Source organism: Dromiciops gliroides, chromosome 1 (genome assembly GCF_019393635.1).
Source record: "Dromiciops gliroides isolate mDroGli1 chromosome 1, mDroGli1.pri, whole genome shotgun sequence".
NCBI lineage: Eukaryota > Metazoa > Chordata > Mammalia > Microbiotheria > Microbiotheriidae > Dromiciops > Dromiciops gliroides.
Genome location: NC_057861.1, coordinates 695,935,873 through 695,952,027, shown reverse-complemented (window position 1 = coordinate 695,952,027; position 16,155 = coordinate 695,935,873). Strand labels below are relative to the sequence as shown.

Sequence of the window (16,155 nt, the reverse complement as noted above, 5' to 3'; positions counted from 1 at the left end):
CTGGTGAGGCAATTGGAGTTAAGTGACTTGCCCAGGGTCACACAGTGTCAAGTGTCTGAGGTAGGATTTGAACTCAGGTCCTCCTGAATCCAGGGCTGGTGCTCTATCCACTCTGCCACCTAGCTGCCCCAACTTATTATTTTTTTAATAGTCAGCCCTTAGCACAGTGCCAGGCCCACAGTGCTTGATAAATGCTTGTTTTCTGCTTATCTACATAGATTATCTGGTTCTCCTCACTTCACTCAACATCCCTTCATATACATACACTTCCTGTTGCTTCTATGTATCCATCGCATTGTTTCCCAGAGGAATGTTACCTTACATTCATATGCTATGATTTGTTTAGCTATTACTCAGTCAATGGACACTACTTTGTTTCTAGTTCTTCACTACTAATAAAATGAGTTCTAAATATCTTGATAGAAAAAGATCTTTCTTTTTTTATTGGCCTTCCTAAAGTATCTGTGCCTAGCAATACATTATCTAGGTTAAAGTGCTTGGACATTTTAGGCCCCTGTCTCCTTTTAAAGCAAAATTTGAATGGATTTCCATAATGGTCAGGTCAATTCACAGCTCTGCCACTAATATATATATTTCCCCCCCCCCCCTGCCACTAATATATTACTGTGCTTGTCTTTCCACAACTCTTCTAATATCAACTCTCTCCACATTATGTCATATTTTCCAATTTTCTGGTTGTGAGTTAAACCTATGAGTTATTTTGATTCATATTTCTCTTATTATTAGTGAGTCAGATAATGGGAGTTCTTGGCCTGACATGCATTGTCAGATCTTAGAGGTCCCTTTAAATTGAACAACCTGTGAGCTGATTGGATATGAGGATAGGGAGGAGAAAGTGGAAAGTAATACCAAGACTTCCAACATGTCAGGCTGGGTGAATGCTGATGCTACTAACAGAAATAATACAACCACATTTCCCTTTAATATTATTTAGGAATGTCTTGAAGTACTCTCTAAGTATTCCTTGAAAGTGACTTTCATATCTCTAGCTAATGAAAACTCCATGAAGCTCAGTGTGAATAATTCAATCCCTTAAAGTCAATCCATGGTCTATTTTTGCAGCTTCAAGAATTTCTTTATATAACTCTCAATTAGATTCAAGATCCTGGTCAGAGCAAACTCTCTGTGGTCCAAGTAGCTCTTGTAGGAGGTTCTTTCTGAAACTCCAGAAGTTATCTTTGAAACACTAAGTTAATATGTTTACTTAATTCAATCCTCAGTGTTACCATGTCCTAATGTTCTGTGAGTGTAATGCTGCTGTGACCTGCTGTACCCAGGCCAGTGAACTAATACTTGGCTGGGCTGGGTTTTGTTAAAGTTTAGACAAGCTATTCTTTGCTTGTTAAATTCTTTCTTTCTTTTTTTTTTAGTGAGGCATTTGAGGTTAAGTGACTTGCCTAGGGTCACACAGCTAGTAAGTATTAAGTGTCTGAGGTCGAATTTGAATTCAGGTCCTCCTGAATCCTGGGCCAGTGCTCTATCCACTTCGCCACCTAGCTGCTCAAGTTTGTCAGATTCTTATCCATGACTGAAAGCCCATCTCAGATACCATTTCTTCCAGTAAGCCTTCTCTGCCCTCCATTATTAGCACAACTATCCCCCTCAGCCCTTACAATATACTTTGGGCCCCTTAACTTTACTTACAGGTAATATTGTGTATTATGGGTGTATCTTATGCTTCTGTCAGACAATAAGTTTCATAAAGATGGAAACCATGCCATATCTAAGCTGCCTACTTCTCTTACTGCCTATTATAGTATTCTGCAAGCAGCAATTGTTTAATAAATGTCTACTGAATGAACAAATATTTACCGTCTGAGTGACAAGAGGATTTTAAGTCCAAAACTGTTGTGAGGTAAAGGTCAGAGATGGGGGATCAACATCTAATCCCTGAATGTGAGTGTTTTCTCTTCTATACACAACAATGGTGATGACAATAACAACAATAATAAGCAATATGGTGCTTTGAAATTGACAAAGAACTTTTTCTTCACCACTTCCAATTTTATAAGAGCTGGCTAGCTTTTACATAGCACTTTAATGTTTGCCCAGCTTTTTATAAACATAATCTCATTTTATTCTCACCACAAGTCTGACAACTAGGTGTTATTATTATCTTAAAGATGAAAAACTGAGGCTGAGAGATAGTTGACTTGCTCAGGATCACATAGCTAGTATGAGTCTGGGGCCATATTTGAATTCAGGTCTTACTTACCCCAAGTCTGGTGCTCTATCTTCCATACAGCCTAGGTGCCTTAACTGACATATAGGTGGCCAAGGTCACACCCGTAGGTAGGTATTAGAGCACTGGACCCAGATTGCCTGGTTTCAGTCTACTTTCCAGTATCCCCAATCCAGACTCACCAAAAAAACATGGTGGGAGGGGGGCATTTTCAAAAATGACCTGCTTACACCTTTAATTTGATTTGGCACTCATCTTCAGGTTCACTGGCAAAGGGGCAGTGATTTTTCCCTTGGCCTTAATAGCAACAGAGTGGGCAAAATGACAGTCAGCAAATGAACAAGCAATTATTGAGGGTTCACTCGGTGCCGGGTACAAAGAGAGACAAAAACAGTTCCTGTCCGGAAGGAGCTCAGGTTTTAGGGGGAGGGGAAAAAAGCAAACAATTATGGATGTCTAAGATACAGAGTATATTGGAGGCACTCTCAAAGGAAAGGAACTAGGGTGTGTGCGCGTGTGAATACACACCGGGAAAAACCTCTATCAGAAGTTGGGATTTGAGGTGACTCTGGAAGGAACAGCAGGGTGGCTGCCCATCACTGCAATTTTAGGAATACAGGGAAAGCTGCAACCTCAGAGCCCCAAATCTCATTTCACAAATGCAAATGCAGGGGTCTAAAGACAGGAGAGTTAATGAAATTCATATTGAGCAGATTCTTTCCAGGAAATCGGGTTTGTGGAGTGGTCAACAAGAGCCTACAGGGTCGGGGCGGGGGAGGTAGGAGGGCCGGGGAAAGGAAGAAAAGAGACGCTGAGAGGAGCGTAGAGAAGAGAAACTTTCTGCAATTCACAGCATTTCCTTTTGCCAGTGGGTGTGTCGGAGTACTTTCCCTATCCCCTCCCCGAATCTCCACCCCCACCCCCCACCCCAGCTGGGGATGAGTGAACAGTGGACAGCGCAAGACAAGCCCTCACCCCGCAAGAGGGGCGAAGGGGGCGGGTCTGAGCGCCGGATTGGCAACAGCATGAAGGAAGGCGGCAGCATCCGACTGGATGGGGTAGAGAGGGGCGGGGCTTGGCTGGGTCGGACTAGGGGCGGGTACAGAGACCAGGGACCCTATGCTCCAGACCCACACGTGGGTCGGGTACACAGGCTCCAGTGGAGACTGTGCAGAGGCTCATCTGCTCTCTTTACGCCCGGACTTGGGACCCAAACGCACAGACACACAGACGTACAGACACGCAGACATACAGACATACAGACAAACAGACGCACACACACACACAGATATACAGACATACAGACGGACACACACAGACACACACACTCCCAAAAGCACACACGCACGCACGCACGCAGTGATACACACATCGCGAGCGCGCGCGCACACAGAGTGACACAAACAGTGACACCCACATTCCCACACGCCCACACTCAGAGGTGGTGCACGCCTCTCGGACGCCCGCCAACTCGCAGCGCTTCGTGCTCCCCGCCGCCACCGCCATGGCAGAAGGTGCCTACCTAGGATGGGACTTCAGCACCCAGCAGGTACCCTCCGGGGCGGCGCCCCCAGGGCTAGGCCAGCGGCCGCAGCCGCTCCTCCGGAGCTCTCTGTCTCTTTCTCCCTTTCGGTTTCCGGGCACGCACACTTCCCTCCGCTGTGCCTCCCTTCCAGGTGCGCTTCTTCTTCCCTAGCCCTGATTCCTCGCTCCCGGAATCCTCCTCCAGTCCAGGACCCTCCCGGTTGGCGTAGGCTTCCCTTCTCTACTCTCCCAAGATCGCTTCCCACTAGGGTAGTCTGGCCCTAGGACCTGTCACCCTGGCTTCTCCCTCCTTACTTCCTCGGAGTAACTGCGGTGACGAGGAAAAACGGGGAGAGTGAGCGGCGCCACCCTCCTGGGGCCTTGGCTCCCCACCAATGCAGCTGCATCTTTCCCTCCTATCTTCAGTGATTGCTTTCATTCCTGTCTTCCCTGGCAGACCTGGCTCCAGGGCCTGGATTCAGAGTACAAAGGGCACAGTCACGTTATTATCATAACGGGAAGGCTGTGTTGCTATTTGGCATTCAGTCAATTAACAAATATGTATTAAGTACCAAGTATGTGCCAGACGGGGGCTAGGCGCTGGACGTGCAAAGGCAAAAATGAAGCAGCACTTGTCCCCAACAAGTTTACGTGATGTCTGGGGAGAAAACACAAGCAAACCAGCAGCTAGGGATATAATGGAAGTCTTCACTTATGTAGCACTTGGGGTTAGCTTCAAAGAAGGTGACCTTTTGATATACCAGAACCAGACCTCGATTTTCCAGAAAGACATTTCCTAGGATGCTCCCCCCCCAATATTATAGATTACTACTTGGGGAAAACTGTGCCTTTTGATAATAACATTACTATCGTTTTATTTGGTAAATTAAAAAAAACACAACTTAACCAAACTCAAACTAAATAAATACATTTTACTTTGCTGTGGAATTTTATCCTTTTATTTCAAGATTACTATAAAAATATAATTAGAGGGGGCAGCTAAGTGGTGCAGTGGATAAAGCGCTGGCCTTGCATTCAGGAGGACCTGAGTTCAAATCCAACCTAAGACACTTGACACTTCCTGGCTGTGTGACCCTGGGCAAGTCACTTAACCCTTATTACCCTGCAAACCCCGCCCCACCCCCAACAAAACAAAATATAATTAGAGATGATTTGGGGGCAGCTAGGTGTCGCAGTGAATAAAGCATGGGCCCTGGATTCAGGAGGACCTGAGTTCAGATCCAGCCTCAGACACTTGACACTTACTAGCTTTGTGACCCTGGGCAACTCACTTAACCCTCATTGCTCTGAAAAAAAAAAAAAAAGAGATGATTTGGGCCCCCCAAAGAATTCCAACATGGAAGAGAAATTGTCGTCTAGTTTCTTGATTTCTAGCCAGGGGACCTTACCCTTTTTTAAGTCCTGGCCCTCTTTGGCTTTCTGGTAAAGACTGTGGATCGTCTTTCTTTCTTTCTTTCTTTCTTTCTTTCTTTCTTTCTTTCTTTCTTTCTTTCTTTCTTTCTTTCTTTCTTTCTTTCTTTCTTTCTTTCTTTCTTTCTTTCTTTCCTTCCTTCCTTCCTTCCTTCCTTCCTTCCTTCCTTCCTTCCTTCCTTCCTTCCTTCCTTCCTTCCTTCCTTCCTTCCTTCCTTCCTTCCTTCCTTCCTTCCTTCCTTCCTTCCTTCCTTTTTTTACCAACCAAAATGAAGGATTAAAAATATGGAATGCTTCACGAATTATCGTGTCATCCTTGCACAGGGGCCATGCTAATCTTCTCTGTATCGTTCCAATTTTAGTATATGTGCTGCCGAAGCGAGCACTGTGGATCCCTTTTCAAAATAATAGTTTAAGTGCATAAAATAAAATAAATAAGACTGCAAAGGAAGCATTATAGAGATTATAATTTTCTATAATTCACTATAAAGATGTAATTTTAAAATCCATAGACCCTTTGGATGAAGACCCCTGCTTTAAGAAGATCTTATCCTTAGAAGATAAGGAGTAAGTCTTTGAAAGACTTAGGTCAAAATGCAGAGTATTGACCTTTTTTTTTCCACATCAGAACTTAGTTTCTCCATCTGTAGAATGAGGAATTTGGATAAAATACCTTTGTACCTTTTAGGTCTAGATGTATGTTGTTCTTTTAAAAATTTTTTTTATTTTTAGTGAGGCAATTGGGATTAAGTGACTTGCCCAGTGTCACACAGCTAGTAAGTGTTAAGTGTCTGAGGCCGGATTTGAACTCAGGTACTCCTGATTCCAGGGCCGGTGCTCTATCCACTGTGCCACCTAGCTGCCCTGTATGTTGTTCTTATGACATTAAAAAAAATCCCCAAAAAACGAGAGGGTTGGAGTAGATGACCTTTGAGTTGCCTTCCAACTCTGAATCCTGTGCCCATTTACTGTATTTTGTTTCTCCCAACTCAGTCTTTCTGAAAGGCACTCTAGTTCTGGTTTAACAAGTTTTCTAACTCAGGTTTCTTCCAATCTGCAGAGGATTAGAATGTGTGAGCTACTGATACTTTATTCTTGCCTCTGGCTAACTCTCGGAGCTGCAGACTCCTCAGTGCCCTGGAGGATAGTGTGAAAAGATTACATTTTGGCTTTTAGAGTCTACTGCCCATTCTTCCTAATAACATCAGCTAATTTCACAAATAATGGTGTTTCCAGCTATCAATGAAGAAGCAAAATTAAAGGTAAACAGAAAATGGGAAGAAGCATAGTGGCTGTGGGTAGTTTGAGAAGTAGCATTAGATTGTCTCCACACAACTCCCTAAATTACTGGGTATATATTACTGCATATTTATGCCTATATGACATATGCTTTTGTGTATGTATGTGTGTGTGTGTACGTATACAAACACACTCAACTGTATATTTGTTGCTTTGGCCCAACAGAACACAAGTTCCTGAAAGAAAGTTGCTGTTTTCATTTTTGTCTTTGTACTCCTAGCATCTAGCACAGTTCCTGGGACATAATCAGCACTTACTAAGCACTTGTTGAATTGAATTGGTGGTCAGGACCTTTGTATTGTAGAATATAGGAAATTCCTAGTATGGAAATCCTTTCCTCCCTCACTGCCCCACCAAAAGAAAAAAAAAAGTTTGAGTTCCAAATCCTTTCCTTTCTTTCTCCCTTTCTTGAGATGGTAAGCAATCTGATGTGCAAAATGATTAACATTATTAAGGAAAAAAATTCCATAATAAAGTGAATTATGCTTAGAGACAAGTGAATCCTAATTACTGCAATTACAGGAGAGTGGCTACTGAAATTTAGGTTTTAAATTTTCTCCCCAAAGAATGTTTCACGAAGAGGTTTTTATATCTTATATACAAGGGGAAGAAAATGTTTCTCACTTAAGACAAGGTAGAGGTGATAGGCAACCCCCCCCCCACCCAACTAGACACAATGTTAGCAAAGGGAAAGAACATCAGAGAAAGTGCTGCTGTCCAATTTCCCTGAATTATTTACTTTTTTGTTATCTGCAAGGTCTGACATTGTTGGGAAAAAGATCTCCCTGAGATTAAATGAATGTGTTTTTTTTCCCCAATCCCTGAGGTCACCTGCTGTCTCCTCAAGGTAAAGCTTCTTACTCAATTAAGAATTAGAGCTTTTTCCTCTCCTTATCTACATGAGCAGAACAAGTTCTGCATGAACATAAAAACTGCATTGATTGAGGTATGAATGGATTTTAATTGGTATTGGTGAAGAGAATACTTGCAGAGGCATCGAAGTATTAAAGTAAATGGATCTGAAATTAATATATTGGTCTTTCCATCCACAAGCACTTGAATTTAGAGGGGATTAGCAGGTTGTTGGAAGGAGAGCACTTTGTAAATCTTAAAGTGCTCTTATTTTTTAAAAAAAATCTGTTATTTCAGCAGTAAGGAGACTCCCAACCAATAAGGAAACTCCATCCACCAAGGAAGATCAGTCTTTTTTTGGGGGGGGGGAGCAATGGGGGTTAAGTGACTTGTCCAGAGTCACATAGCTAGTGAGTGTCAAGTGTGTAAGGCTGGATTTGAACTCAGGTCCTCCTGAATCCAGGGCCAGTGCTTTATCCACTGTGCCACTTAACTGCCCCTGATCAATTATTTTTCAGTCAGGTCTGACTCTGTGACACCATTTGGAGTTTTCTTGGCAAGGATACTGGAGTGGTTTGCAATTTCTTCCTCCAACTCATTTTACAGATGAGAAAACTAAGGTAAACAGGATTCAGTGAATTATCTAGGGTCACACAGCTAGTAAGTGTCTGAGGCAAGATTTGAACTTGGGACATATGAGTCTTCTTGACTCCAGTCCCACACTCTATCTATTGCGCTGCCCCTCCCCTCCCCCCCATCCCATGCCTATGACTTAGTAAATATTCCTGGTGAGTCGCCTGACTTCTGACTGAGGTCTTTTGGCAGGAGTCAGGACAGTATAGCGGTTAAGTGCTCTGGTTTGGGAATCATAAAACCTGGGTTCAAATCCTAGCTCTGCTATTTAGAATATGTGTGACCTTGGGCTAGTTACTTAATCTCTGTGGGCCTCCATTCCTCATCTGTAAAATTAGATAGTGTTCTAAGGCCTCTTCCACCTCTAAATTGATGCCTGAAAATTCAGTGTTCTTTCAGAAAGGCAGCAAAGCATTCTGGGGAGAGCTGGCTTCAAGTCCGACTTCTGACGGATATTAGCTGGAAAGACATGGGCTTAAAATTTGCCCTTGACACTTCAGACTATACTTGTCTCATCTTCCTGTTGGCCTGCAGTGTCCCTGAGGACAAGGACCACATCTTTGCCGCTTATTCTGCCTAGCACCATCTCCTGGGCATGGAGATCTGGAGTCAGCTGTATAGGAATTTCTACTCATGTAAACATGGCAGACTATGACACTATTAGCTGGCTACATAATGATGACATGACTCAAGAAATCTCGGTGCTTTAAGAAATTAATAAGAAACACTTGGATTTAGCACATTTATTGTTTTTTTTTTTTGTTTTGTTTTTTAGTGAGGCAATTGTGGTTAAGTGACTTGCCCAGGGTCACAGAGCTAGTAAGTGTTAAGTGTCTGAGGCTGGATTTGAACTCAGGTACTCCTGACTCCAGGGCCGGTGCTCTATCCACTGTGCCACCTAGCTGCCCCACATTTATTGTTTTTAAAGAAAATACTGCTGCTAAAGCAAGCCTGAAAATGATTTTTTTTTGTCCTTCAAGTAGACTAAATATTCCCTTTGTGTATGCTATTCATTTTCCTAGATGCTATATACTTAAAGTAACAACACTGCATTTCTTTAAAAGTTTCAGACTTTTCATAATAATAATAATAATTATAATTATCATTTATATAGGTCTTTAAAGTTTGCAAAATGCTTTCCACATATTATCTCATTTGATCTTCACAACCCTATGAAGTAGGTGCTTTTATTACCCCCATTTTATAGATGAGGAAACTGAGAATGATAGAGAAAAGTGATTTTATTCATGATCATACAACTAACAAAGCATCTGAGGTAGGATTTGAACTCAGGTCTTCCTGACTCCAGCTCCATCACTGTGCCTAAATCTATTTGTTCATCCTGTCCCACTAAATCTGTATCAGTAGGTGCAGTTTAGGAGGGAAGGAGAATGTTCTGAGAAGCTCAGAAGCAGGCCTGGAGAAACCAGAACTTGAAACAACATGAAGTTAAACAAAAGCTCTTAAACTCAGTTACTCCTGCCCTTTGAACCTTCCTGTTTTTCATATCTTCCTGTTAATGACCTGTGACTCTGTGGTTGGACCTGGATTTAGCTTGAGCCTTTCTTAGTGTTATTTGTGGATTTGTGAAATGACTTTTTGCTGACCCATTTACATGGTTAGAAGCAGGCTTTCTTCGTAGCCACCCTGTGATGCTTGCAAGTATTACTAACTTTTGCTTGACAGATTAGTTAAATGAATCCCAGAGAGGGGAATTGACCTCAGCTAGGATCAGAGCTGCATTGCATATACCTTCATCTTGGTGCTCTCCACCACATCATACCACCACCTAAGATACAGTGGCGTCCCTCTTTCTTTTTCTTTTTCTTTTTTTTTGGGCGGGGCAATGGGGGTTAAATGATTTGCCCAGGGTCACACAGCTAGTAAGTGTCAAGTGTCTGAGGCCAGATTTGAACTCAGGTCCTCCTGAATCCAGGGCCACTGCTTTATCTACTGTGCCACCTAGCTGCTCCCGCCCCCTTCTTGCTAGTTTGATCTCTAGTGGTTTCTTCTTCTGGAGCTCTGTCTCTTTGCAAATCTCTTTTCTCTGCCACTCTGGCACTGTCCACCTACTCTCCTGTCCACCAATTCTCCTTGTGTTCCTTCAGGCCAATCCTGGGAAGGACCAGAAGGGACTGGACTCTCTGCTAAATCAGAGGGATGAGATTTAATAGCATTAAGCTTTCCCTCTGTGTAAGGAGAGTTTCTCAAATCTCACTTACTTAGTGTTATCAATAATGGAGATGGGCATAAAGGCCCCCTATGGGAGGGAGCCCTGCCTGGGGCTATATGTTGGAACAAGAAAGTAATGATAAAACATGAAAAGACACATTTCAGACATGGAGGTGTGTGCAGTAGTGATGGTTATGAAGCGTAGATAGGCTTTGGTGGGTGGTATGTAGTGATGCATGTGAAATATATGGGACTTTTATGTAGGGGGCATTGGGGAAGAAGTTGGTGCGTGTGTAGAGAGAGATGGAGGATTTCTGTATAGTGACATCTGTTTGTGTCAGATATATGGGATGTTAGTAGAGATAACTTCTGAATGATTCTGCCCTGGGCTCTGGGTTACTGACCATTTCAGCTTTCCATTGCAGCACCTCCTTCTCAGAACTGATCCTGGAGACCTTGGCCTTGTCCCCCAGATTTTCCTCCCTCTTGACTAATTTCTTTCCCCTCTTCTTTCTCTTTTCCCTAATTTTTCACTTAACAAATATTTATTTTCTCTTCCTCTTGCTTTCCCATGAAAAAAAGAGAGAAAATATATGGGTACTCAAGCAAACCAATTCCTGCGTTGGCCATGTTATTGCCTATTTCTAAGCCTTCCTTATTTCTTTTCTTTTTTTTTTTTTTTTTTTTAGTGAGGCAATTGGGGTTAAGTGACTTGCCCAGGGTCACACAGCTAGTGAGTGTTAAGTGTCTGAAGCTGGATTTGAACTCAGGTACTCCTGACTCCAAAGCCGGTGCTCTATCCACTGCGCCATCTAGCTGCCCCTGCCTTCCTTATTTCTTTTCCTCCTTTTATTATTATTATTGTTGTTGTTGTTGTTATTATTGTTAGTGGAGCAATGAGTGACTTGCCCAGGGTCACACAGCTAGTAAGTGTCAAGAGTCTGAGGCTGGATTTGAACTCACGTCCTCCTGAATCCAGGGCCAGTGCTTTATCCACTGTGCCACCTAGCTGCCCCCAGTTTTTTTTTTAAGTTTTATTGAAATATTTTCCTTTCTTTTCTTTTTTATAATACCTTTATTTCTCAATGACTTTTTTTCAGGGCAGTGAGGGTTAAGTGACTTGCCCAGTGTCACACAGCTAGTAAGTGGCAAGTGTCTGAGGCTGAATTTGAACTCAGGTCCTCATTGAATCCAGGGTTGGTGCTTTATCCACTGTGCCACCTAGCTGCCCCCAGTTTTTTTAAAAGTATTGTTGAAATATTTTCTTTTCTTTTCTTTTTTATAATACCTTTATTTCTCAATGACTTTTTTTTTCAGGGCAGTGAGGGTCAAGTGACTTGCCCAGAGTCACACAGCTAGTAAGTGTCAAGTGTCTGAGGGTGGATTTGAACTCAGGTCCTCCTGAATCCAGGGCCAGTGCTTTATCTACTGCGCCACCTAACTGCCCCAGAGTTATTGAAATCTAATTTCAAATCCTGCCTCTAATGCATACTGGCTGGGATTTTCTCATCTTTCACAAATGCAACCTTGGATACTGCCCCAAAGTCCCCTAGCTCTGATTGGCAAACTTCTGTCTTACAGGGACAGCTAGGTATCACAATGGCTAGGGCCCTGGACCTGGAGTTAGGAAGACTCCTGCCTCAAATTTTTTTTTTTAAATTTTTTTTAGTAAGGCAATTGGGGTTAAGTGACTTGCCCAGGGTCACACAGCTAGTAAGTGTTAAGTATTTGAGGCTGGATTTGAACTCAGGTCCTCCTGACTCCAGGACTGGTGCTCTATCCACTGTGCCACCTAGCTGCCCCTCAAATTCTTATTAGCTATATGACCCTAGGCAATTTGGTTAACCTCTGTCTACCTCAGTTTCCTCATCTTACAGATGAGGATAATAGCACTTATCTCCTGGGGTTGTTGTGAGGATAAAATATCTTTAGAGAGGACTTTGCAAGCCTTCAAATACTATAGAAATGCTAGCTATTATTTTTATATTGCCTGAAATCAAACCTCTATATCACTTCCCAACCCGTCTCCACACTGTGTGGAAGCCTTCATAACCTCTTCTCCACATAACCTCCATAACACATCCTCTCCCTCTCCCTCTTCTTCTCCCTTACCTTTCCCTCTCCTTCTCCCTCACACTCACCCTTTCCCTCTCCTCCTCTCCTCTTCTCCCTCTCTCCCTCTTCCCCTCTCCCCTCACCTCCTTCCCCCTCCTAGGCAATTTTCCAAGACTGTAAGTCTAAGAATAAAGCCTTGTCAAGGGTCCTAGTGAGTCTCCTCTCAGGATGTCTCCTGTGAGGGGAGATTCATCCACTTTAGAACAAGCTCATTTAAATGACTTTCCTAGTTCAATTTCTCACTTAGCCAGTCAGGAAACCTTCCGATGGTTGGTGGGCTTTTGTTGATACATGCACCACATTCCTAGTAGCAGCAGAATGGAAATGCTGCACAGATCAGGGCCATTGGGCACCACCTGTGGGATTGGGTCAAGAGAGAAGAGTAGGAAGCTGGTTTGGGAAAAGGCTGAGAATCTCACTAGACTTGGCAGTGGTGCCATCCTGAATCTCCCTCAAGCTAGGAGCCTGAATAGATTGAGGTTAAGCCACTTCCTCAGACAGGATTGAAGCAGGGATGATTCTAAACTATGGGAGTAAGCCAAGGGCATACGAATTGATGGTCCTGGTACCACTGACATTTCAGTGAAGACCAAGCATGGCCTTTATTGAGGTCTTTAGCCCTTACTCTAACTTGTTTTTTTCCCCCTTTTGTTTTTCTTTTAAAGTTTATTCTTCCTATAACTAATATAAGAAAAAAAGTGGGCTGCGTGTTTGTTTCAGAGACACTAGGGGGAGTGGCAAAGTTGAGAAATTGTTCCTTTTTCCATAACTATTTTTAACACTTATTTGATCTGATCTAATCTTTTATTTTTTCCTTCAAATTTTATTTCAGGTGAAAGTAATTGCTGTTGATGAAAAACTGAATGTCACCTATGAGGAGAGTGTTAACTTTGATAAAGAGCTTCCAGAATTTGGGTATGTTTAAAACAGTGTCTAATTTAAATCTCAAAGCCTTCTACTACATAGAATATATTGAATGCAACACACCAGCTCCAGATATTTTGTGCCTAAACTGGAGGTCTGAAGGAATATCAGTTTTAGGGACTCTGTTTTTTAGAGATAATAAGAGAGAATGAGTAATAAGAAAAGTCTTTTCCAACTCTAAATCCTATTAATATCTCTTGACCTCAGTTTCCCCTGGTACAAGACAAAGGCTCATATGGAGTCAGAACCTGGATTGAAATCCCATCTCAGCTACTTACAACCTGTGTGGAATAATTGAGTGATACACTGAACCTCTCTGCATCTCAGTTTCCTCATCTGTAATATGAGGGGCCTAGACTAGATAGTCTCTGAGATTTCTTCCAGTTTTAGACCTATCATGTCATGTCATGTCATATATCATCTCTCATCTCATCTCATCTATACCATATGTCATGTCATATCATGTCATATCACATATCATAAATCTTATTTAGCTGGTAAGTTACTCTGAAGAGATACATAAGTAGGACTACAGAGAAGGAGAAGTGCCAGGGCTACACTTCCAGGGACTGAGGAAGAAAACCCTCCCTTAACCATGGACACACAACACCTCAGAAGAGTGTTAACTGGTCAGACAGAAAGCTGGGTGATAACAGAGAGCCTTCTCTCTCTCTCTTTCTTTTTTTGGCAGGACTATGAGGGGTAACTAACTTGCCCAGGGTCACACAGCTAGTAAGTGTCAAGTGTCTGAGGTCGGATTTGAACTCAGGTCCTCCTGAATCCAGGGCCAGTGCTCTATCCACTGCACCACCTAGCTGCCCCTGAGCCTTCTCTTTGGGGGAAGTCCTGTATGTTCCTCACAAAGGGTCTCTGTAGATCAAGACTAGCTCAACCAACTAACATGAGGGGCAGTTTCTTTATTTCACTTCTTTTATTATTTATTTTTGCAGGAAAACCAAGGTTAAGTGACTTGCCTAGGGTCACACAGCTAGTGTCAGGTGTCTGAGGATGGATTTGAACTCAGATCCTGAATCCAGGGCTGGTGCTTTATCCACTGCTCCACCTAGCTGCCCCTATTTCACTTCTATTACTATCGACCCACCTGCCAAAGGTCCTCCTTCCCCAAGCAGACTAGGGCTCTGTTGCTATATATGACTATATATAATCTCTCTCATATTCCTGTTTGTCTCCTGCTGAGATCTAAGCACTGGAATCAGACATAGGCAATACCTAGGTTACTAATAGTTTGTAAACTGGGCCCAGAATTGAAGGAGAGTAAGACACTAGGCTAGATTGCATAGAGCTTTTATTTTATTTACATATATCCCCTTTTCAAAACATTGTCTTTTATTTTATTTGGAATATTTTATTGATTTTGACACAACACTATTTTTTACCAATAACTACCCCAACTTCCATCTCTGAAAACAAAACAATCCAGTTAAGCAGAAGTTGGGCAGTGTCTTTCAATGCCCCCAAATGTCTCTCTGAAACAAAAGTACTTCTTGTTAACATCAGCATTCTCCCTGGTCTATTAAATGACTGTGGATTATGGAATGCCACAGTCTCTAAATAATTAAAGCAAGAAACTGAGAGTCTTCCCCTCTCAGTTTTATTCTTTTATGTAGGCAAACTAGGTCATCTTTTGCCTCAATTCTTACCTAGCCTTTGACTACTGAATGGGTGTTGCCTCAGACAAACTGAGACATGGGAAAAACCTTAGCTTAAAAAGGCCAAGGTTTCCCGCTGCATCCTGGACCATCTCTAATCATCTTGACCTATGTTTTGCCACCGGACTCTGATGATACAGAAGGAGAAAGGGAGGCTGATGACTTTGCACAGCTCTGTCTTACTTAAATCCAATTCACTTGCAAGTCAAGACGTCACCCTCCTGATGTTGCTGGTTTTCTTTGAGAATGAAGGATGAACAACAACTAATTAACGTTGAGGGTCACCCAAAAGGCAATGGAGAAGTGAATGCTGGTATGAGTAGGCAGCAGGGTATTACCAGTACAGGAGAAGTGTTAAGAACATTATTAGAGGGATGTGCCATTGGAAATGTTATAACTAGCCCACAGGCTCTGTCAGACAGTTGTGTGACCTGGTACAAGTCATTTAATGCTGTATGCCTCAGCTTTCTCATCTGTAAAAGGGGGATAATGCTAGCGTCTACCTTCCAGGTGAGGATTATATGAAATAATATTTGGGATCTTTTTACAAATCTTCTAGCACTATATAAATGCTAGCTACTATTACTGTTGTTATTATTTTTTTGTTTTGTTTTGTTTTTTGGTGATGCAATTGGGGTTAAGTGACTTGCCCAGGGTCACACAGCTAGTAAGTGTCAAGTGTCTGAGGCCAGATTTAAACTCAGGTCCTCCTGAATCCAGGGCTGGTGCTCTATCCATTGTGCCACTCAGCTGTCCCTTACTACTGTTATTATTAATATGGTAAATCTTTATAGATATAGCTCACATAAAAAAGCTATTTGGGGGAATCATCAATCACTTTTAAGAGTGTAAAGGGGTCTTGAGACCAGTCAGTCAAATATTTATTCAGAACCAAACACTATACTGTGTTAGGAATACAAATATGAAAGAAAGTCCCTGCTCTTAAGTACTTGTTTTTTGTCCTTCGTTCTCCAAGAGGACCCAGACACCTGCAGTGAATTGGATTTAAGTGAGGGAGGGCTGTGCAAAGTCACCCAACTCTCTCCTCCAGAGCCATCTTGCCCCAGATGTTTAAGGCAATTGGAGTTAAGTGACTTGCCCAGGGTCACATATCTAGTAAGTGTCTGAGGTCAGATTTGAACTCAGGTCCTCCCCCCTTCAGGGCTGGTGCTCTATCCACTGTACCACCTAGCTGCCCCTTGCAGTTCAATGAGGGAAGATAACACATAAAAGAAAGCTGAAAAGCAGAGGGAGGGGTTTCCCAGGGAGGGAAGAATGGTGGTGTCAAAGAAGTTCAAAATGAATGCAGTAGGGTGGGAAACGAGATGTCTA

The 16,155-nt window shown here is 42.5% G+C and overlaps 1 protein-coding gene and 1 non-coding gene across 2 annotated transcripts in view; one reads left to right on the top strand and one right to left on the bottom strand.

The window, feature by feature from the left end:
* The first annotated feature begins 3,344 nt into the window (after positions 1-3,344).
* Positions 3,345-16,155, top strand: part of XYLB (xylulokinase) — a 233,601-nt gene continuing 220,790 nt past the window's right edge. Inside the window, exons 1-2 of the mRNA XM_043978067.1 lie at positions 3,345-3,752; positions 13,062-13,144. Coding sequence (XP_043834002.1) covers positions 3,708-3,752; positions 13,062-13,144 — 128 coding nt within the window. The 5' untranslated portion in view covers positions 3,345-3,707. The remainder of the gene's footprint in view (positions 3,753-13,061; positions 13,145-16,155) is intronic.
* Positions 5,438-5,544, bottom strand: LOC122737440. Its single transcript, XR_006354275.1, has one exon. It is a non-coding gene; the product is annotated as a U6 spliceosomal RNA (small nuclear RNA).